At 42.7% G+C, this 24549-nt stretch overlaps 2 protein-coding genes and 1 long non-coding RNA gene across 10 annotated transcripts; all 3 read right to left on the bottom strand.

The window, feature by feature from the left end:
• Positions 1–9876: 9876 nt before the first annotated feature.
• LOC100831310 (nudix hydrolase 13, mitochondrial) lies at positions 9877–11982 on the bottom strand. Its single transcript, XM_010241514.3, has 3 exons — positions 11378–11982; positions 11206–11289; positions 9877–10615 (listed from the first exon to the last, which is right to left on the bottom strand). Exons 1-3 carry the CDS (start codon positions 11540–11542, stop codon positions 10256–10258), a joined length of 609 nt encoding a protein of 202 aa, XP_010239816.1. The 5' UTR covers positions 11543–11982; the 3' UTR covers positions 9877–10255.
• Positions 11983–14929: 2947 nt separating this feature from the next.
• LOC100843921 (40S ribosomal protein S27) lies at positions 14930–16787 on the bottom strand. Its single transcript, XM_003579590.4, has 4 exons — positions 16626–16787; positions 16435–16536; positions 15891–15919; positions 14930–15276 (listed from the first exon to the last, which is right to left on the bottom strand). The coding sequence occupies exons 1-4, from the start codon at positions 16626–16628 to the stop codon at positions 15150–15152; spliced, it is 261 nt and encodes an 86-aa protein (XP_003579638.1). The 5' UTR covers positions 16629–16787; the 3' UTR covers positions 14930–15149.
• A 165-nt stretch (positions 16788–16952) lies between these two features.
• Positions 16953–23521, bottom strand: LOC104585314. 8 transcript variants are annotated; one of them, XR_002960950.1, is made up of 7 exons: positions 23130–23521; positions 22215–22328; positions 22086–22140; positions 20344–21074; positions 20101–20195; positions 17761–17837; positions 16953–17694 (listed from the first exon to the last, which is right to left on the bottom strand). It is a non-coding gene; the product is annotated as an uncharacterized LOC104585314 (long non-coding RNA). The 8 variants fall into 8 exon arrangements; XR_002960951.1 differs by lacking the exons at positions 16953–17694; positions 17761–17837 and adding an exon at positions 18441–19501 and having other exon boundaries at positions 20344–20761; positions 20883–21074; positions 23130–23520; XR_001404793.2 differs by having other exon boundaries at positions 16953–17837; positions 23130–23520.
• Positions 23522–24549: the final 1028 nt, after the last annotated feature.

The following is a 24549-nucleotide window of genomic DNA, read 5'->3' as shown; positions in this document are numbered from 1 at the left end:
ACATGCCTAGCTAGTCTGCAAGGGCCGGGTCCATGGCGACCATAATTAACTGCAAACGCCACAATTAATTCTCGTTACATGGTGCATGTATTTCTGTTGGGAATCAGCACTGTAGTAGGATCGAGAGATATCGTTTTTCGGTACTCTACTACATGCATGGAAGAGCTTTTAATTTTTCTAGTTGCATCTGCCGGCAGGTACATGATCGATCAACCGCCATGCATGCCGGACACTGGATCGATCGATCGATCGATCGAGAGCTTGTGTCTGTGGGCGCCACGCTACTGCAAATTGTACAAATGCCATGTTGTCTTGTCACTCTTCGATCTCTGCTCCTCTCGAGCGATCTCGATCTTCATTTTGATTTTGATTTCAGATTTTTTTTTTCCAGACATATATGCAACTGCCATAACTGCTCTCTGATACTCCGGTCATTTTAATTAAGTCAGAAACATGATACACATACACCATAGTTTCTTTCCAGAGTTCTGATCGAGCTGCTAAAAATGATCCTACAACTAATTTGCTCCCGTTTTGAAGAAAAAAAACAATATTTTGCTCCCATTTTATATTTCCATATTACATTATGCCTGTTAAATTTAGTTAATCAAATGATCAGTCCGATCTTTGACTGATTAAGCTAGCAAGCTTCTCTGCGGGACACATTTATTATGTGGTGCGGCCACCAGGGGCACCATAACGTGGGACGTCGTACGCACAAGGAGCCCCAGACCGACCAAGTCGTGGTCCTCCCAGTCCCATATGCAGCATTTGCTCATCTCAACCTCAGCTTGCTGCCACTTGATGGATCGATCTCTCGGTCAAGGTCAAACGGACGGCACTGCACTCTCGCTGCTGGTTCACATGCCGTCTTAATTACAACTACTTTTGGATCAGTGATCCCGATATACAATTAACAAGTTGTGCATAGTGGTGCGTTCCGGAGGGCCATATGGATCTTCTGGTGTAGGACATATGCTGATATTGTTGACCGCAACGTATCGGGATCATGAGTTTAAATTCTTCTATTATATGTATATAATAGATGCGTTTTTTATGAGCATTCCTGTAAAATTTAGACCGTGCATGCACTTTTCGGGGCTCAACTATTGGAAAAGTTTGCATTTCAATTTAGGACGAAATGTTTTTGCTACTTATTCAACTCATGACACAATGGTTTCGCTTCAACTCGGAGTGTCCGAGCTAGCCTTCAAATTGTTGCTCCATCAAGTTTTCAAATGTGTTTGAAAAATCAGGGTTTGTCGTGTATAGCTTGACTTGTCAAACTACGCATAGTGATGCCAAGTTGTCGCTTGAAGAAACTCAGAATAAGTCAGGAGTACCGAGTTTGCTTCAGATTTGGAATCCAGTGTCCAAAGCTCTTAATGAATAGTTTTACGAGCCAGGCTATATAATTTCTAGCGATTAAAAAAGATTTCTGAAGAACGCTTTAGAAATGAGTTGAGCTTGAAGTAATGAAATTTCCCACTTAGCCGTACGTTCAAGACTTGTTACTCTTGGTGATTGACGTCATCTAGCAAGATAGGAGTCTTTTGAAAAGCATCCAAGTTGTGCATTTGTCTCAACAAATTTGTGAAGGGCGGATTGCCTCGGAAGGGGAATAGGGTCATTAGTACTTTGTGTCCGATGTTCTTGTGTGACCTAGCCCCTTCAACGAACTCCACCCTTTGCACTCATTTTGTTTTGTTTCAGCCTTCATTTGCTTACCAACTATTATGTTCCTCATTATTGTAACACCCAGGCCAGGAGACCAACGGTCGTCCCTCAATCGTGCGCTCCCCAGAGAACTTCCCAGAGGTCACCCACTCAAAATTGCTCACGCTTAACCCAGAGGTTCTTTAGTGGTCATCTATCAAAAAAAGATGCCTCATATTGGTATGATTAGTCTACCAATCCTATTAAGCCATAGGCCAGTATGCCACAATTATATTTCTACCCTATGAATGCTTCACTCTGTTTACTATGTATGCCTTGGAATTGTTATCATTCCGTTGTACTATTGGTTCATCATGTCTAGTTTACATTCTGTTTGAAGCATTTAAAGCATTTGGGCTGTTGAAAGTTTTTGTAATCTTCCGCCCCCACCCCCCAAGAAGATATACTCGGCCCTTTCAAGAACCTTCACCCCATAATATAAAATTTCTTCTTTGGAAGCGACTGCGAGCAAGGTGTGGGCAGAAACTGTGATTCCAACCAAATGCGGACCCAACCATGTGTTTGGGTGTGGCCTTTGAATTTTTCTTATTACTAGAAATTATGAAAAAAGAGAGGAAAAAACAGGAATCTCAGTGTATTTGACCCACTCAATTTTTTTTAAAATAACCCACTAAATAGTGAAAATGCAGTGATTGTACCACCCGATACTGAAAACCTGGGTCCACCACTGATTCCAACTTGGTCCAGATTGCATCTGGTGACCTCTCGTCCATCTCATTGTACGGGAGGACACACCTTACATGAAAGTACATGGATTGCAATATCCAGGGAGTAAAGCAGTTTTTCTTTTTTTGCTTACACTTAAATTAAATATTTTTCTAATTAAATTAAGGTACTACACATTAAGCCTTTATTGTGGCTAACAATATCGAAATAAACCGAGAGATCTCAAAGATATTCCTAGTTTACACTAATTAGTTATTTGCATCACCGGCGCTCACGGCAGTTGCCAATAGTTAATTAAGCAACGGCTTTTGTCTCAAAATATTGCCACAAAATCCAAGCTCGAGCTCTTCGATCGATTCTTCAGAGAGTGCATGCGCCCGTTCGTCGTCTAAAGGCCAGATGAGTGGATGCATCATGCATGGCAAATCACTTTAGGGCCTCTAATGATTGCTCTCTGATGCAAATGAGCTTTCTAATGATGAGGGGAAGAGATGTTTTAGTTAAATGAGATGAGGAAAAAATAGCATATATATATTTTCCTCTCAATAAAAAAACACATTCTTATGCATGGGACCAAAGGAACAAGTGAACTCACATGATTAGTTGGGCTCAGATAAATGATTAGCATGTGCGGCCTTCCCTTTCTTTTAGATGCTCTTCCTCTCTTTAGTTTTGACATTTTTTAATCAAAAAGTTATATTTTGATTCATTGTACCTCTCTAAAGGCTCATACTAAAATATGATATTTCAGTACTACCCATTGGTGGTAACTCTCCTTTTCTGTTCGCACCCTGGTTCTCTAATTGACAATCAGAGCTTTGCATATATGGAAGCATCTTGCTTAAAAGGACATTAATAGTATGTTAAGGAATTAGGTACTGTGACTTTTGCAGCAATTGGTACCATACTACCAAGCACCCTCTGTATGCGTGACACTTGGAAAAGCAGACACTTCGCCCATGTTAGCTCTGAACAAAAACTATGACCAGCTTCTAAATTCGGATTTAACTTTGGACTTCTTAGACATCCTCAAGGAGTCCAGTCAAGATAAAGATGACCAAAGTCATGGAAAAACGGAGGTCTGCTAATTTCTTGAAGTGCTTCTTAAGTCATTGATGTACTCAGTGGTGGTTATAGCTGTTACTTTGAATATATGCAGCAGATCTGATCAGTCAGACAGAATCTCTGATTTCCCAGTACCGAAAGCCATGTGAAGAGAACCGACACATTAGATCCAAGTAGACTACCTGAAAGAAATTGGCAAGAATTAAGCCATACTAGCTAGCTAGTAGATTTCTGAAAGATGCATGCCACATTGTTTATATCATGAGGATACTAATGACAAAAAACTTGTAAAAATTAAGCCAAGATGATCTAGCTAACTATTGTTGGGGTATCATTAGAGCCATATCATCAAAAGGGAGGTGCATGACACCAGTTATGATGCACATGAGTGGTACCTCAGCCTGCAGGAAGGGTACTGCTGTGTCGCTTTTGTTTTGCTTATGGACCATCAGAGATCAGACTAATTTTTCTGATACTCTGCATTTCACGGTGTGGCTAGACGCTAGAGTTTGATCTTTATTTTTGTTTTGTTGCTCACCGATTTTTCTGGCTTAACAATTGCGTTAGAATCTCTGTAGTAAGTTGCATATTGTCTCTGCTTTCTCAGATGCAGAGATGGGAAGATTTTCTTCCATTATCTATTTGTTTTCAAAGAAACTGAAAGTTGCTTGCCGACATCAATTGTTTAACGAATACCTAAGTTGAGAAGCTGTGTGTACTTGAATTGTGATACCTTATTAGCGCTTTAAGACCATCCTATCATGCTACTAATCATGCAGGTTACTAGTTTTTTTTTCTAGTTTGACATCATAAGGAAATGATCATTCCCCCTTTTTTTCCATATGCATGTGCCTTGCAATCTCAGTCAAATTAATCATCGGCCACTAGTTCCATGAGCAACCATCACCTTAAAGGCCCCATGGCAACACTTTTGATCCAAGCTCACTAATACATGCCATGGAAGAGGCTAGCTTTATTAGCCGAAGCTCACCTTCTCTCTCCTCCATATGCATTGATGTAAGGAGGGCAAGAGGCTACCAATGCGTTGGTCCAAACTAGTTATGGGCAACATGTGAGGTAAGACTCTTGGCTGAGTTTTCTATGGGTAATGAACTAATTAAACAATTAATAGATTAGTAGCCAGTGGGTACTGCATGCAAGCTTCTGATAGCAAACTCTTAGTTTAAGCCTGACGTGATATCCTCCACTTGGCTGGATTGTCAGTCTCTAATCTTGCATGGGAAGGCAATGGAACGGGCTTAGTAAGGTGCTTCCTCTCTCTCATAATATTTGTGTATGTGTGTGTTATCTTCTAGAAAATCTTCTGACACAAGCAATCTTTGCCCAATCCAAGTTGCATGATAGATGAAGGGTATAATCTTTGCCAGATCTGAGACCAATTTACTATTATCATTGCAGCAGGATCAATGACCAGGATCAATGAACCTTATTATTTTCATGTGTAATTTATATCCATTTGTTGTTCCAACTTAATTACCATAGTGAACTGATCTGATGGTCCTCTATTGCTGAAATGAGATGAGATGTATACTTGACTGTTGAGTTTGAGAATTTTACTGAAAATCATTTCTGTATGGCTGTATCGAATTAGAATATGTTTTACCGAAAAGAGTTAGAATAAAATTACAGCGCAATATTCAGGATTCAGCAGCCACTGCTTATGCGAACACCGAGATCTTTGTGTATAGCCGTACAATATTAAGCGTACGGAAATCGAACACCGGGTGGAATCTAACAACAAAAATCTGTTACATCCATCTGTTAAGTATATCGAATCTTTTCTTCCTATCAGATCGGTCTTTTGGGATAGATGGCTACATGAGATATCTTAACATGGTATCAAAGCCAAAGGTCTTGAGTTCGAGTCTCAATCCCCTTGCATTTTCCTATCATTATTCATCTTTCCACGTCTAGATGGGGTATCTTAACACCAGGTCAAGTCAATAAAATCCAGAACCCTGACTCCGAGTGAGTCTCATGATTCGAAAGAATAGTACCATGTCTGAAGTGGCATGGCATTTTGCATAGTAAATTTCATAGAACCACACTTTTCGTGGCACCCGTCTCACAAAACCACAATTGTTTTTAATAGTCTCACAAAACCACAATTTTTGGGACAGCTGGTCTCAGAAAACCCTAATCTTAATAATTAAGTTGGTTGATTGTGTTTCCACCAACCCGGGGCCAACAGTCAAATGCCACGTCATCTTTCCCGACCCATTTTCGACGCCACGTCATGGCATCGAAAACGGGCGCCGAAAATGGGTCGGGAAAGATGACGTGGCATTTGACTGGTGGCCCCGGGTTGTCAGAAACACCATCAACCAACTTAATTATCGAGATTAGGGTTTTCTGAGACCAGCTGTCTCAAAAGTTGTGGTTTTGTGAGACTATTAAAAACAACCGTGGTTTTCTTAGACAGCTGCCACAAAAAGTGTGGTTCTGTGAAATTTACATCACAACTCCGTCTGGTATAGAACAATTTGACGAACCTGGCAGTTGTACTGCCTTTTCAATTTCTGGTATAGAACAATTAACAGGGGCTATGTTATGTCTTCAGGAGCAGTAATCCTGGTAAGATAAAACAAGTAGGATTTGTAGCAACAAATTCATGGAATAATGGCAATGTTTTTGACACATTCTTGAAAGCTAGCAAATTCAGTTTATTCTCGACTGCTCTGTTATCTGACCTTTTTGCAAACGCTCCCATGTAACGAACGGCCAAGCACCTTGTTTTCGCATGCCCTTTCGCGAAAGATATATGGAGGCGGATCGCTTTGGTCGTTGGTAAACTAGCTAGCTGAGCCCGGGGAGCTGGGCTTAGACCGGTGCGTCGCGGCCTGCGGGCCTGGAAGCCGGAGTTGGCGTGGACAGCAAAGACAAAAGGAAATGCAGTGAAATCATGATCATCTGAACCATGTGTTCCTGGGAGATTTGGAACGAAAGAAACCGCATGTTTTCCAAGCAAAAATGCACCCGCAGCCGGAACATCTTCGCATTAAATCGGATTGAAGCCTCTCTTTTGGGCGAACGCGGGAGCTCCAGGCCTTGTTTGGACGGCCTAGCTCCATGACTTTGTAAACCTGTGAGACTGGACTTCTGTTGTTATTTTTTTTCACCAGTTATCCTCGAAACTTCCGTGATGCTTCCTTGGTTCAAAAAGCAAAGAGATAACAAACAGAATGGAACAAGACTTCTGAACACATCCTCACAGTAACAGACACGAACCTAGGAGGAATAAAATCATGTGCTTGATGAGGAAAAGAGTGGGGGGAACTACCGTAACCGGTTCTTAATAAACCATTATTCTCTGAAGAAGCTAGGTGCCAAGCATGCTCTTGGTCTAGCTTGCACAAGGTGCAGCACGAATGCATGCACAGTACTGAGGATACTTAAGTACAAAACTGATAGCTGCTACAGCCTGCAATTTAGATGTATCATAATAAGAGACATGCTTGGCTTCTATAGAGTTACGTTGCCTTCCTACTAGGGATGTAAACTGGCAGCCGTTTAAGGCCCGTTTGAGCCCGTTTACCCCTAATAAAGGCCAAAGAAACTGAGGTATAGAAAAAAATTGTGCTAGGAAAGGGTGTTTGACAGGCCTGGCGGCGCCAGTAAGAGCGCCTTTTACATGCTGACTTCCTGCCATATGATCTCTTATCCACACCCTTTTTCTGTGTGAGTTTGGTGGGACGTTGGATAGTTCAAGACAGAACCTACCACGGTATGAACCTAGTCTCTTGTAAATGCATGGAAATGGCCTTGCATTGCCTTTAGTTAGCAAACATGGGCGATGGCAACTTGCACCTTTCATCAATGCCAACAAGCTAAAAATGTTTCACCTAGATATTTTGTGGGGCACCATGCAACCTAGCTATCGTGTGTAGTTAAATGAATTTTTGGTTCCATTCCATGGTTTTGAGCTTATCAATTAGAGACTTTCGTTTGAGATTGTAGTGCTAGCGCAGTGACCAGGTCAGCGGTTGGGAGCGGTGGAGCCTAGTTTGCCGGCGCAGGGCCCCTAGTTCATCGGCTAGATTTTAAGATGGTGATGCCCTTCGACTCCGCGTTGCTTATGAGGACGATGGCGGTATGGGACACCACCTCCTTGGACCACAGAGCTCCCGAGGCTTTCGATGGTGCGGGATACCTCCTCCACCTCCAGATCGGATTCCTTCCGGCTCGGCAAGTGATACACGAGGTCTCTCATGCTCTCATGCGGAGTCTATTTGCCAAATCTGTTGACGTCCCTTTGTCACCACAGGATCGGAAGTGGACCGAGATGGTGAGGCAGTGAATGAAAGCGGGACGTATGGCGTTTCCTGCGCTTCCAGCATCTCCTCCAATGGCGTATGACGTATGATCGCACCATCTGCGATGAATTCTATTTGAAGGATTTGTCTAAGAGTTGTGTACTTTTCATTTGATCCGGTCACTAGGATTTGTGGTAGGTTGGTGGAGTTAATGTCGCGAGGCAGATGGCATCGTTTTTTTTTCTTTTTTTATTTGTCTACATTACTGCCTAGTTTTAACTGACACTTTTGGTTCACAGATATATATAATTGTGTGTGTCACAGATGAAAAGATCAGGGTCTTCCCCCAGTTTTCGAAAATAAAACTAGAGGCTTATGGTAATCTTTTTGATTGGGATTTAGGGCCATTAGACCAATAGCACCTCGGGTCCGCAGAAGTCAGAACGGTAGCAATTCCATAGGCATATCCACTAGCTCTACTAGCCAGAACAACATAACAAACATAGCCCCCACATGTAACCTACCAGCTACTGTTAATTAAGCTAGCAGCTAACAGAGCTAGTAGTAAGTAGCTAGGGGTTCATGAGTTCATGACCAAAAGTAAGAGTTCAATTCCATGGGGCCAGCCAGCCATGTGGAGGTGCCCGGTGATCCAATTGGGGGCGAAGTTTTGTTGGCATGATGAACTTCCTTGAAGGCAAGTCAATATTTTGTCCCTCTAGATGGTTACAATTGTCCATGCTTTCCTGAAAATTAAGAGCAAAGATGAAACTTTCCAACCCCATCTTGCAGAAAGAACAGCAACAGACAAAAGCTTCAGTTTTTATAGCATGCAGAAAGTCTGGAGGCTGCAGCAAGCTGCAGGCTATATTCCATGGGTGATCCAATGGCGAGTCTGCACAAATTTGTCGGCTGGCATGTGCTAAGGCTATACATCAGCCTATCTCTGAAGCTCTGGATGACCATGTCAATGACCACCTGCGGTGGAATCCAAACAAAATGAGCGAAGTATAGCAGCCCGGTTGGTATACGCCTTTTCTGAATTTGAATGTGTTAGCGCACACGCCTAACTCTCTGAAATTAAAAAGTATGTGTAGGACAAATCTTTTGGTTCCGTGGTTGCTGTTCTTAGTATTTTTTATACGAGGAGAGTAAAAGTTTTCTTGTTCATCTTATAAGAAAGAAATGCAGCTACAGACTACCCTAGTTAGTCTAGGATAGTTGGGGGCACCTTTGCTGTATTCATATTCCCTGAGAAGACTGAAATCTAGGAGAAATCCACAGAAACAAAATGATCATGGCAAGTCATTCAGGTGAAGCATATACAAGCTTTTGCAGCAGACATTGGACCATAGTAACAAGTTGACAATGAGCATTGATGAAATCTCAACTTGCTGATGCCATTCCTAATGTCAGTACCTTAATAAGTACGTACTCGCTTATCTAGATTCAGGGCATTGGATGGATTGAATTTTTCAGTTTGAAATGGTGAAGGTTTTGTGGCTGCTTGATAGACCATGTCAAACAAGCAATGATAGCGGATACCAAGTTGCCATCCTTATTTTCGGTTGTTTCTGTATTGGAGCACAAGTCAATTTGGACGGCCCAGCCCACCAGCAAACTCAAGAACCAGGAGGCAAATTGAATCATTCCTTTCTTCCTTCTTTATTTACCTCCTCCTTTTGTTTAAGCTTATTATGCCCTTTTTGTAGCAAAATAACTTATTGTACTCTTTTTGTTCTACAAAAAACTTATTATCGTCTTTTTGACAATGCAAAGTTAGAGGCTAGAGTTGGTTTGTAAATTGGCTGAGTTCTGCCGTTCAAAACTGTGTACTTAATAAATTTTGGGTTGTGTGTCTACAGTGTAGAGAACGGGGAGGTCTCTTGTTGGTTGGCTGTATCACCTTGATACAGAGGCAGGTAGGGAGCAACAAATTCTCTAGAAATAACTAAAACGTAAGGCTAAAGTTGGTGATAGAATATTGTGTATTGAAAAAAGAGAGATTAAATTGAGGATACATGAAACATTCAAGAGTCAGCACACAGGAAACAAAAACTCAAGGATGATCAGCAGTTCTACACATTTGCACCAGCAGGTACAAGAAGACATTTTTAGTGATGAACTGCAAAGATTAATAAAACTGTGTTGACACTTGACAGTTATTCATTCTCCTCATGACATTTACAGGACAGTAACAGATCACATTACAGAGTACAGAACACCCAGTGTACCGGTGCCAGCCACTAGATTGATCATACAAATTGACAAGCATTGGCTCTCAGTCAGCAGAGGCTAGGGATGTTAGTGCTGAAATCATTTGCGGATGCACTAAGAAGAGAACACATTAATTAAATTACAAAAGTAAACGATATGCAGGAAAAATATCATCAGATGATTTCTGACAGCCGGGTCTAGCTGTCTGCTGTCAGACAGCGGCAGCTAATTACTTGCACTGCTCTGCTCGATCATCTGTCATCAGTCTATCATCATCCACATTATTAGGCAAAAGATCAGCACAGCGCCACAGCTCGATCTGCAGTGGCCGTCGGTTTCATCAGCGTCATGTTCATGCACGTGCCAGCGTGCTCGTTCAGCTCCGACGCCGGAGCCGGGATCGCCGACGCCGACGACATAGAACAGCGGTCCAGCAACGCCGTCAGCGCCTCGCGCATCCAGTCGTACCGGCAAAGCCCGTAGGCGTCCGCAGGGGAGACCCAGCGCCTGCCATGTGTGTCCTGCTCCGGCCATTGCTCGAGCTCCTCGGTGACCTCCAGCGCGAAGACTTGGCCCTTGCAGGCGCCCCTGGGGCTGTCGCCGCTCTCGCTCTGGCTGCTCTTGCTCCTGAACACCCAAAGCCCCAGCGAGTTTCTCTGAATAAAAAACATGGTGATAACTCATCAGCAACAGCAACTGCTAATTCATCAACCAAATACTCCGTACTAGATAATTAACATAACCATGTCACCAACAGAAGAAGATTGTTTGAATTGGTGTTGGGCAAACAAGAGACAGTCCACGTGCATAGTATTCAGACCTACGAAATATTGTTGTATATTTTGATTCATGTCTGAAAATTCCTTCCTAGGGACAAGTCTTCTGACGATCCACAAGCAAGCTAAAGACGAACAGAAGGGGCAATGAACCAAGGGCTTAACTAACTTATTCTTCTAGAGCTTTACCAAGTCAACGGCCATGTCATTTTCCTGTCCCCTGTTGGGTATGTGTGATCCACCAAATGCTCCCGGCAGGTTTTTTCAACAGATAAATTTCCCCGGTCACTTTCCCCAATCCAACGTCGTCGTGTACGCCGCTACCGGCAGGTTATTTTAGCATATCCCCTTTGATCTATCGATCTCTGGAGCTCAATCAATGAGCTAATTACCTAGAGGCAGGCGTGATATTAAGCTTGCACCATTAATTGCCTAACAAAGGAAGGAAGGATGAATGGGAGAGTAGTTACATTGATGTTGCCCCTAACGCCGGCTTCCTCCAGCGCCTCTCGGCACGCTGCTTCGTGGACGTCCTCGTCGTCCTCCCAGCCGCCCTGGCAAACGAAACCGATCAAATCCATCAGGTCATGCATGCTAGATAGCTACAGGTACTACCAATCTTGATTCATGGCGTTTGGTTACCTTTGGGAAGACGAGACCGTCCCTGTTGGTGCTGGAGACCATGAGAACCTGGAGCTGCCCATCTTTTCCCAGGCGGTACGGCACGCACCCTGCGACGAGGCGATGCCCGTTGTCGTAGCGCTGCCTCAGCCTGCCCTTCCTGGCCACCAGCTTCTCCGACGCCATTGCTAAAGCTAGAGGCAGGAATAAGGAGGTGCTGGCTGCTGAAGAGCAGAAACAGAAGAGAGCAAGAAGCAGAGAGCCCAGATGAGACTCAACCGAGGCAGGGAACTGGATGGACTCTTCCCTATATGCGGCTCTCAACACGGACGCTTCTTCCCGCGCAATTTAAAGGCGCGAGAAGGAGAAGGAGAAGGAGGAGGTCAACCGCCATTAACGCACCAGCGCCGGCCAACCGAAGGGAACAACTAGCTAGCCTAGGATCGATTCTTCGAAGCAGGGAAGGAAAGATGTGCTACTACTAAATGATTTGGGCGGGAATACTAGAAGTAAACAAAGGGGAGAGGTCCGTTGAATCGCGCGGCACCTCGAGCCGGCCTATGATTGGAGATGGGGGGAGGCAATTAAGAGGGGGCTGATGTGGGTGCTCTGGTCTACTCTTTGCTTGCCGTATATAAGAGCCAGTCTTTGCTGAGGTGGAGAGTGAGAAAAGACAGTACAATTGTCTATAGTTTTACAGATAATTTAATAGACAACTTATAAATAGATTATTTACCATTGTATGCATGTTGTCTACATAATTTTAGTAGAGATTCTTTTAGACACCTTACAGACGGACAACTGTATATACTATCTTTAAGATTGTAAATCACATTCAAAACATTAGATGACTGGGTGTCTGTATCTTTGTACAAGCGACGAGCAACGAATTGTATATAGGGACTTACCATGTAAAAACCTCTGTATTTTTCATTGGATCCTTAAAGCTAGAGTTGGTATTAACTTTCCATGTCACCTAGGGTCACAACGAAATAACATATTCAAGATGTTGTGTCTTAAGACTTACTTAAATGATTTGTTGTCATTAATTGTGATGATATACAATGATAAATAGATATAGTTGACTCTTAAATCTGCCTCCTATTCTCTTTCCTTCACATAAACGCAGATGCACTCACGGAAGGTAAAAACATTGAAACATTTACCCAAAGGCTAACTAGTGCAGCTGCACTTTTAGCATCTCATGAGCGCACACCCGAAAAAGAAAACAAACCACGCACTCAACACGTGCACCCGCGGTGGTCCATGTGCAGTGAAAATTAAGCATGGTCATCGCGTAGTAAACGGATATACGCCGTGCCTCACATGCATGCACGTGAATTTTCTCTATGCTACCTCCACTAATGTGTGAAGTACACTTAATTTTGTTTCTTAAATATTTCAAAACACAATAACTTTTGAACCAGGCATCGGAATTACGAACCGTTTTCACCGTTGGATCTCTCGCGACGAGATCTTCAAAACTGAAAGTTAGAGCCAACATGAGTATGTGAGGCAAAATTAATTGCTAATATGAGTTAGAGCCAACATTGCAAATCCAAAACTGAAAGTTACTAGTATGCGAGTGAAAGTTGCTGGTACATGAGTGGAAGTTGCTTGTATGGAGGGAAAGTTGTTGGTAGGGAGAGAAAGTTGTCAGCATAAGAGTAAAAGTTGTCAGTATGTGAAGCAAAATTGCTAGTACGAGACCAACGTTGCAAATACAGAAGTGAAAGTTACTAGTATGCGAGTGAAATCTGCTGGTACGTGTGAGCGAATGTTGCCCGTATGTAGGGAAAGTTGCTGGTAGGAAGAGAAAGTTGTCAGTATGAGAGTCAAAGTTGCTGATATGTGAGTCAAAGTTGCTGGTATGGGACGGAAAGTTGCTGGTATGGGAGCCAACATTGCAAATACAAAAATAAAAGTTACTAGTATGCGAGTGAAAGTTGATGGTATACAAGTAAAAGTTGGTGGTATGGGAGAAAAAGTTGCGGGTATGGGAGGAAAAGTTGTCAGTATGAAAGTCAAAGTTGTTGGTATGTGAGTGAAACTTGCTGGTATACGAGTGAAATTTGTTGGTATACGAGTGAAAGTTTTTGGTACGTGAGTGAAAGTTGCTTCTATGGGAGGAAAAGTTACGGATATGGGAGGAAATGTATGAGAGTCAAAGTTGTTGGTATGTGAATGAAAATTGCTGTTATGGGATGGAAAGTCGTTGCCATGGGAGGCAAAGTTGCTGATATAAGAGGGTTGGTTATCCGTATGATTGTCAAAGTTGCTAATATGTGAGTCAAATTGCTAGCATGCATTTCGAACTTGTCAATATGAGAGTGAAATTACAAATATAGAAGTGAAAATTACTACTATGTGAGTCAAAATTGTAAATATGCATGCCAAAGTTGTCAGTATGCAGCCAACAACTTTGTCACTTGTATGAAAGCCAAAGTTGCCAACACAATAAGCACAATTATCGACACATCAGACAAAGTTGCCAACACATTAACAAATGTTGTCATCAGGTACACAAAACTTACAGCGTAGGAACCAATGTTGCTAAATTAGACCAAAACATGATACGTTGGCGGTATAAGAGTTAAAGTTTCATTGTTTATCACAAAAATTACTTTTTTAAAAAATATTGGTCAAAATATACTCGGTATGGATCTAGTTTTGAAGATCTCATCGCGATAGATCCAACGGTGAAAACGGATTATAATTTTGACATTCAGTTTGAAAGTTACGAAGTTTTGAAAAATCAAAAGGGAACAAAACACGTGTGCATGTAGCCAGCCGAACAGGAAAGCGAATTGACTGAAGGAAGCAGCTGAACATAGGGACAGACGAAATCGCTTTCCTAACAAAGAGTATCTCAATTAAGCTAATTGAAAACTTGCCTAATCAGGCTGTTGGCTCGCTGGCCTAAGCCGGCCAACGGCCACTCGGTAGACGCGCCCAAACATTTAAGTAGAACTTTCAATGTAAAACCTCCTGGTACAACGGGCACTCAGTAGACGCGTCCAAACATTTAAATAGAACTTTCAATGTAAAACCTCTTGGTACACGTATATTTGACCCTAAACCTCCAACACATAATACCTTGTGGCCAGATGAAACAATAACAATAAACTGGCTGCGTTTGGTTGAGGTGGATTATTATGTTCCAGTTTTTCTAACCAACCAACTTTTAGGCCATTTTTCATTAGTTCAACAATGTCAAACTAATGTTAAACTGAGCCAGAATCCTGTGAGGCCATATCTTAGGGAACTTGTGGAGAGTACAAAAAAGAGAAGCTGCTGGCGACAAGGAATTGAATTCAAATGGATAAAAACAGACGATTTGTTTACATCTTTTTAAGAACCCTTATGAAACATAATTGAATATTAGACAAATTCTGAGTTAAGAACTTTTGATTCAACAAAATAAGAATCAGCTCAGTATATATACAGTCTAACCACGCACAACCTTGACTTCTCCAAGTATGGCATATTATAGATGAGAAAATACTTTGATACCAATCAACAAAGAACACATCAACATGGTCCAAGCACAGCATTCAACAGCCACAGAAGACAAAGGGCAAGCAACATCATAACGAAAGATTCATCAAACCATATGGTTCAGTACAGCTAGTCTGATCTCACAAAATTCAAACGGATCAAAGTACCAGTTTCATAGCATTACTACAGCGCAATAATAAATTACCAAAGATGGGTTGACTTTGCCGACATTGCAAAATTTTCAGACTACATCCTGGAAAAACAAAAACTTAATGGTGCCTTGGTTTTGATACACTTAGTCGCCCTTGCGACGGAAGGAGCATCCCTCAGTTAGCCTGGCCTTTCCACCCGTTGGCTGGCAGAGCACGGTTTGACAACCTGGGCAGACCACAACAGTCTGAGAGTGACTGAACACGGTAGTGCTGCAAACAGAGAAAGAGGAGTTATCAACCATAAAAATCATGTAACCAAGGGCACAACTTAGGATAAAGCAACAAGGCAGCATAGTGATAGCTTAGTAATTAATGGTCAAACTAAACCAATGGAGTGTATATAACAAGATGATAAATTAGCTGATATGTGATGCGGTACACAGAAAGTACTTAACAATAACACTGTAATTCAGGCAAAAAATATTTGTGAACCATTATATTGTAATAATAGAAAAGCCATAAATGACAAGGGTGTATATATATAACTAGGGTCAATATGTAGTTAAGTACAGTTACACGACCAAACTGCACAGATGTTTCAGACATGTATCTATCCAGCACGAGCAGTAACATAATGGAGTTTTAAAACATAGAGTGCAGTAAGCTATGCACATACTGAGACAGACATCATTTAACAACTACCTGAAAATAGACACAACCAGTTTACACTCCCTCCATTCCATAATTCTTGTCATGAACAAGAATTATGAAACGGAGGGGTTAGACTGCATGACAGGGTGATACAGGGAACATGGAAAAGCTAATTAGTACAAAAATGCAGACATCTACTTTCAAAGAAAAATAGTCAAAATAAGAAGTATTACATGTTGAAGCAGCCCTGGCACTTGACGTCCTGCAACAATTAGCACAGAACCATTAGAATCATTATACGATCTTCAGAGAGTAACAAAATCATTGCAAATTTAGCATAAACAATGCAGCGTTGAAACTATAATAGGCATAGCCTAATCACAAAGTGGCTTCCCTAAACAGTAACGTGGCACTAAGTTACACTGCAATGTTGTCAGAGATATGATTTGATGGACACACAGAAACGACTCCAATGGATCCACAAATTCACTCTTTTGCGACACAAAATTCATACTAGCCACATAAATTTTCCAGTTCATAACGATAATATCACAACGCAGGTGCCATAGATTTGTACTAGCATAAAAGACACACGGAGGAGCTAAGGCCTGCTTCAAGATTAATCACGGTCGGAATCACGACAGGCGGCCCTAATTACCCTCAGTAAAAGTATAAATCAGAAGGCAGCCGAACGGTTCATGCTTTGTACGCCATGCCTCGGGACGTACCGCGGCGAGCATGATGCCGACAAAGAAACATGCACATAGAGGGGATTACCATGAAGAAGGAGTTGGGGGACTGGACGAGACGCTTCTTCTTGTGCTTGAGCTTCTCGAGCTCCGCCGGCGGGTTCAGCAGGTCGATGTCGTTCTGGAGAACCTGCACAACCCAACAAAATCACAGAGCTCAGAACCGTAAATCGAAGAAATTTCGAACAAGAAAACACAGTGAGAGATCGATCGCCATACCATGGTGGGAGGCTAGGGTTTGTTCGGGCACCGCGCTCTCTGATCTCCGGAAGGCACTATCCGAAGAGGCGGCGTCTAGGGGGGCACAGAAACTGGACGAAGTTAGGGTTGGGTGGTGTTTATATCGGGACCGTGAGGGAATCTGCACCGTCAGATGGGTGATACCCAGGTCTAGCTTGGGCCTTTTCTCTATTGGGCCTATGTGCTAGTGGTCTAGCTTGGGCCTTCCTCTATGCGTTCACTGTGACTAAGGTATCGAAGGCCCATGTGCCATTCTGGGTGTAACTCTGTTTCAAACTAGATGATTCCCCGAACACCTGGAGACACTTAGTTATAGGGAAATGTTATTACACAGCTAAATGATTATATTAGTATACTTAGCATCTTATGTAATTTTACGATAATTTGCCGAGTATGCCTTGGTTGAAAGATGATCTGAAATAAAAATGCGCACCTTACAACAATTTGGATGTTTGTACCTATAAAAAGGCTAAAACCGGATTCGAATATCGTGAGAAATCGGTGCAGTTAGTTCAGGAAAATTGCATAAATGTTATGATCATCTACCAATAGGCTAGAGTAACTTAAATGGATGAAGACCGATGGCACAATCCCGAAGAGGTACTCCCATTAAGCTAATCAATAGGTCCTTAGGTGACCGAGGCCCATGGCTCATGCATGACGTTGCAATGCAGATTAGATTCACTTTATTAAAAGAAAATTGGGGGAGAGAAACCACATTTACACATGGACATGAAAATTGGATAGAGACATACGGAGTACCTCGCCATGATCTCATGGACCTAGCCATCCAGGCCATGACGCTGACGCCACCTGTATACGGCAAGCAACCGTCCACCCACAAGCAAGAACCACTTGAATCTTTCCTCATTCACCGTGGGTACGAAGCCACATCCCAGTCGATGGTTGCCGAGAGAATGCTTGGACGTTTGAAGCACCATCAAAATGATATGCAGATGAAAGGGTGGGAATGAAAACACACAGGAGGGGAAGCAAAACAGACGTTCTAGACTCGTGATACAAAGAGACGGCTCGACTCCTGGTATGCCTGCGGCCATTTAAGAGTCTTAATTATCCCTGATGACACAATTATGTTAATGGTTTGTATCCTGACCTGCACATAAGTCTCCTCCCCAACCAGCCCACCCCGACCTGCACGTCTCCTCCCCAGCCAGCCCTTCCCATGCACGCCTACACCAATAAATTGAACGTGAGCCACTAGGCTTAGCCTATGTGCACCGGAAGCGAGGGATCGAGAGCGTCAATCGATCAGGGAAAAAAGGTGACTTGGAGGCATGAGGAAGCAGTAAAATCGGTAGTGGGGTTGAAGATGATGACGTGGATAGGCTGCATGTGCAGCTTACTAAATTTATTGTATTTAGTGAGCTTCAACTTTATAGAGATTAAAGATGTGCTACTAGTTTGTTCAAGGAATCTTGATGTAACTTACAATTTCATTAGGGATCTTCCTTGTCTGTTTTTTTTCCAGTTTTCTCAATACTTTGTATTTTGTTTATTAAATCAGTAAAACTAGATGTTTCTAAAAAAACTAGTGGTCGTAGCCAGGAGAGGGCGCTCGTGAACCGAGAAAGGGGACATGCCTCTTACTACCAGATGTTTTCATCCGCACGTGGTCGACTGGGCGGACAAAAGCCAAAGAGGCAAACTGGATTGAGACGCACGAAAAATTAATACTTCCTCCTGTCGGAATTTTTGTTGAAATATTACATGTATGTAGACGCTTTTTACACATAGATACATCCGTATTTTGACAAATTTGAGACAAATAATACCGGCGTGTAAACATCACATCATGTTGTATAATATTGGCTGTTTGGATCATGCCCGAGCGAGCCTCGCCAAAATTGGCATGACAACTATTTGGTGGAGGATTTTGCCGCCGCCATCTCGGTTAACACGATGGAAACATCTACGCCGCTGCCAATACATCTACGAGATCCCAAATTATACAATAAGATCTACGGTTTTTTGTCCCGCTGGAATCTGCTGGTCAACAGGATGGGTGAAAAAAAATACAAACGGTGATGAACGGGGCAAGAGCTAACAAAAAGCCTGCGATGGACGCACAAATGCTCCCCACGACAATCGCGGCAACACGCTGCGCTCGGCTCATCGGCACTTCGTCTTTGAGTGCGAGGACAAGCATGGAGACTACGGAAATTAGGACGCCGATCACAACCAAGAACCATAAAAAGATTTCTCTGCGACAATGATCGACTGGCTCCGCTACCGCGACGTTATCGCCATTGCCAACATGGTCAGCTTGTCGGTGATCTCTCCAGAAAACTGCGACGAGCCTTTCGTGCCATGCCCAGAACGCATGCCGGCTTGCTTCCGGCGCCGTCGCGACGCACACATTATTGATGGTGTTTGTCGACGTCTCGGTGTCACCCATCGTGTGATTGCCTCTCGACGCCCACATTATTGCTTTTCGAGGCTGCTAACTGAGAGCGCGTGTCCTCCACCCCTTGCACGTACGTACGTATTTATAGCGGTATGTATATGGGTGGGGAACCTAATTCGATTAAAGATCGATCTCCCGATCCATGGGACATCTGCGGCACCTCTCTCTCGTGAATCGGCCGAACACAACAAGAATATCACACCTATCCGGCTCAATCTCATCCCCTTTTCTAGCAACCTACTCCGTATATACCTTCCTTTACGTCTGATCCACGACACTTACGCGCACCACCAGTTCAAACTCGGTTCGCCGCCGTCGATCGGAACCGCACCGCTGCCCTTAGGTGAGCCCTACCACCCAATCCCTGCCACTCATGTAATCCCTGTTAGGCTGCTACCATGCGATCGTTTGGTTAATCCCTGCCATCAAACTCAACAACACAATGACATCGCAATCAGTTTAGACTTGACCACACAATCAGCTTAATGTATGAAGATAGTCAGCTGGAAGTTGCAGCAGTTGGGGCGAATACCAAGATGAAAATTCTAGTGGTTTCCATAGGATGTCATAATCAGTTTATAAAATATAAATGAATCAGAAATTTCATTTGATCTCACTGCAACACAAGTACATTCTTCTACACTAGCCAAGAGTTGTATCTTTTGTAAGAGTATGCCATCTAACTAAACTAGCCAAGAGTTTTTTGCTGATCTTTATAAGAAAAGCACAGTTGAAATACTCCCTCCGTCCAACAAAAGATGTCTCAAATTTGTCAAATTTGGATGTATCTAAACATGACTTAGTGCGTACGTAGATGGCATTTAAATTTAATCAAAATTGAGACATCCTTTGTTGGACGGAGGAAGTAAGAGATTTGGATTCGCAAAAAAGAAAAAAAAATATTCCCTCCGTTCCATAAAGATTAGCTAGTTCAAAGCAGCGCCAATCTTTATGGAACAGAGGGAGTACGAGATTTGTGCCTTCAGAACTTACAATATATATATGTGAGCATGGAAATTCAGAACTTACAGCTTTTGCTGCTGCTACAACTTCTGCAGATTGACAGCTTCTGCTGCTTCTGCAACTTATGTGTCAGTTCTTTTTTTTCCCCACTAACAGAGTTGCTGCAGAATTGCATAGGGGAGTGAGTGGGACAGAATTGTTCCAAAATGGGTTGCAGGGTTTGGTTGCATCAGGCTAATCAAGTTCCTTCCCACATCCAAACCAAGAAATTGAGGGACGAGGAGAGGTCAAGGAATAGGAGGGACTTACAGGACAGGAGGTCACTGGAGATAGATTTTCTGCGCGGAGATGGAGAAGGTCACCGTCGAGCTCGCGGCTTCATCTCTGGGTCGCGCGAGAGCAGGTGTGCCACCGCTGTTCACTTCTGTGTCGGACGTGACAGGTCTCGCCGGCCAGCTTGCTCCGCGCGTGCCGCTCCAGCTCCCTCACGCATTGCCAGAATCAATTCAAGCATTACAAGAACAGGAGCCAGAGAGAAGAATCAGTTCTGAACTTAACTGAACTGACAAACACTGAACTGAACTAACGAATCGATTCGAGCACTGACCTGAATTGAATCTACTGAAGAGCGCTGATCAGAACTGAAGAGTGAACCGAACAGAGAAGAACTGAAGCTCCCAGAGAGAAGAACTGAAGTTGTAGCAGACGACAGCAAGTACAGATTCCACTGAACACAACAACAATTATAACAGAACTAAAGGAGCAATTGTGCTGTAGCAAATAGTAGTCACTGAAGGAGTAATTATAGGAGCAAGACCTGAATACTGAACACAACAACAAGTACATACAGTATACAACAGCAAGACTTGAATACCGGATACAACAAGTACTGAACTATGGTGCTCCCAGACCTCAATAGCACTCCACCGGAAGATGATGTACATGCACCTGGAGGAGAGGAAGATGATGTACATGTACCTGGAGGAGAGGAAGATGTACATGCACCTGGAGGAGAGGAAGATATTCATATACAGATATACCTGGAGGAAAAGATGCAGGTACATTCAGTTGCAAGGCATTTGGATCATTTCAAATCCACTGAAAATTAAAAACAAAACAAGCACCGTCAGTTAGCAGTTCAATGTGCTCTTATTGATGTGTCAACTCTGGCATAAACAGGAGTAGCATCAAACAACTTGCTTTTGGAAATTGAGACAAAGTATTAGCACGCCAGTCTTTTTGGTCAGAGCTACAGCAGCACCCACACACACCAGCAGTACAGGGTCATCTCAAAATTATTTCTTCAGTTTGAAATGAACTACTAATGGCACAGCACCCAAATACCATCAAATCAACACCCACACACACCAGCAGCTCTCTCTTTTCAACTCTCTTTTAGGTGCATATGTTTGGCCACATGCCACCTCCATAACCATCCTTTATGCTCCATTGTGCATAACACATAATTCTAGAGGAAGCATACACGTTATTTCAAAGTGTCAAGCATACTTGGTGTTCAACAAGCTATTCATATATGTGCTGCATATATATTGAGCAAGCTTAAATAAGAATATGCAGAACTTATCTTTTTGGTCTTTTTTCTCCATAACCATCCTTTATGCTCCATATATCTAGCTAGCTTTTCATAATTCCACCCTAGTTTAAAAAGTCAGCTACCTAACAATATTACTAAAAATATATTGCAAGCCCATTAATAATGGACTCAGCCTTTGAATGTCCAACAATTCGTCAGATGGCACCCTTTTACATTTTTTAATTCAAAAATTTCACAAACCGTAAATGTGAAATTAGATGCCAGTTTATATATATTTGAAGGATCATGAAGATGGTAAATTCATGATAATTGTTCACTGCAAGTATACCGTCCTTCGGATCTAAGAGATGGATGAGATGTATTAGAAGACAAGCTATTCATCATATCAAATAAAATTAGAAGCAAGCTGGCATCACTATCATAAGTATCTCTAGAAATTGACGTTCCTAATCACAAGCATGATAGGAATTGGCAGATCTGGAGTCTATACACGTACACTTGTCACAAGTCCTGCACTGCATTAGCCTGATTTGAAGTTGGCACTGGATACCCTGTTTGCAAAAGATTATATGAAGTAGTAAAATTGATGCCTGTCAGACCGACCTAGATACGAAGCATAACTCACGGGATGCAGCAGATCGCTAAGTGCTCTTCCTTTGATGGCGTCATTGTCACTGCTGGTGTAGATACCAACCAAGGACCTATCGAATATCGATATCCTTCTTCCCACAGGGTATTTCTGTTTCCAGGCAAAATACAATAAGGTCAGGATATGTAGATAAATAAGTATAAGAGCACCAAGAGACATAATAACACAAAAGTTGTAAGGTGTAACGCTCGTAAAAGTAAGGCATCTCATCCAACAATTTACATGCATATATTTTAGTTCTCCAGTTTAAGTGCAGTGAAACAAATCACAAGGGTAAATGATAAAAGTACAAAATACCAATATGATATATGCTGGTGTTGTTAGGTTAGACTTGTCTTGTCTAAATTATAAGTTAAAAAACTCAATTCCTTCAGTGTCAAATTTCACCTCTACCTCTCTCGAAAATGAAACACTTATTATTGTTCCACTGGCTCTAAGCCCCAATAGAATAAACAGGAGACATATATCTAAGCAGAACATAAGTGTGTAGGAAAAGAAAGCTCACCAGAACACAAGTATTGTGCAGGACTTCGTTGATGCTTTTATTTGGGTTAAAATAGACTCTGATATCTCACATTAGTTCTAAAATTCTTACATTACTTCAATTTCTAATAATCCTCACATCACCCAGGAGAAAATAAAGTCTTGCTTTTGTAGGATAAAAATACAGTGAAGACTTCAGTATAATTTGCCATATAAACATTAATCATACCCATCCAGATCAATGACTACAACGTAGTGTACCAAGATAATTAAATCAGCAAAAGAAAATGGAAGAAAAACAAAGCACATGTTACAACCAATTTGGCATGGCCATCCAGATCGATTGGTACCCAGATGAATAAATTGAGAATAATAATTGGCTAGTACCCAGATGGAGAAGCAATTTACCTTGCGCTGATAAGAACTGGGATCGAGGGGATCGAGGGGATGGTGCAGGGTGGGTCATCGATAGCCTGTGGGAGTCGGGGAAGACATGCCATGCCGGTTTTGTAGAGAGGAGGCGTCGATGGGGGAAGATGGGGGAGGTGAGGCGGAGCATGGTGGCGGGGACGAGGCCGGCGCGGTGTTGCTTTGTGGCAGGGCGAGGTGGGGGATCTCCAACGGGAGCGATGCAGCGGAGGGCCATCCGTGGATCTTGGCGAGCGGAGGCGCCGGCGCGGAGAGGGAGGATTGAGGCGGTGCGGTGCGGTGCTGCGCGTGCTGACCTCCATCAGCACGCGCAGAGGGAGGAGGGGGCAGGCAGTGGCGGAACCAGGAATGGAGCAAGCGGGGTGCTAACTTAGGACGTGTGCGAAAAATATTATAGTATGCAATAAAGGCACAAAAAATTGCAGCTTATCTAGTTAAATACCATGCCATATTGAGATGTCTCCGTGAAGTATTGACAATTTGGCACCAAAAGTCATCTAATTCACTTGAGAATTCGAGCTGCATATACATCAAAACACATATATATCATATATCGGCATGGGAAATGAGAATTAAGGTAAAAAAAAACTCTTAAATACAAAACATACCACTAACTCGCTAAATCCTATGGATGGCTCTGGGTAATTGGCATCTGCGATCATTGTAACCTTAGAAACGCCACATAATCTTGTCATCTTCAATTTTTGCAAACATGCCTTGTTCAATGTAACATAGCATAAGCTGCCTGATTTTTCACACTGTACTCTAGCCAATCAAATCTATCAAATCATGTTTTTACAAAAATCCTCCATCGATCCCCTTGCCATTTCTTCTCAAAATTATGGCCACGTGGTTGACATGGACCAATAGACAAATATGCTCTCTTAGCTTCATCTCTGATATCAGGATCAAACTCATCAATTGGTTTTCGAAGCCCCGAATCAGCAACAATATCATCCATATCAAGTTCTGCGTGCTTTTTTGTGTGTCACTGAACTTTTGGTGAAGACATCTATTGGAAAATATCTCTCCATATCTACCAAACTGAAATCAAGTAACAATTTGACACAAGTAATTAGAGTTAACATCAAGCAACCAGAAAGAAATAGACAAGAAATTTACACACCTCAATGGGGAATTGGGGCGAGATCAACTGAGAGGCGAGGCCGGAGGCGGGTGGAGATCGCGCGCTGCCTTCATGTACCTTGGAGACTCGTGCTTGCGAAACATGGTTCGTGATCGACTGGTCGTGGGATTATTTTTCGGAGGAGCCGAGGAGACGCCTAGAGACTCGTGGAGACGAAGCGGCAGAACCGCAGAAGACCTCTCTGTGCCCGCCAGAGTCGCACGATCGAGAGGAAATCGATCGAGTGCCTGTTGCGGCTTGGGCTTGGCGTTC

Source organism: Brachypodium distachyon, chromosome 5 (genome assembly GCF_000005505.3).
Source record: "Brachypodium distachyon strain Bd21 chromosome 5, Brachypodium_distachyon_v3.0, whole genome shotgun sequence".
Taxonomy (NCBI): domain Eukaryota; kingdom Viridiplantae; phylum Streptophyta; class Magnoliopsida; order Poales; family Poaceae; genus Brachypodium; species Brachypodium distachyon.
This window is presented reverse-complemented; position numbering and strand designations above follow the sequence as displayed.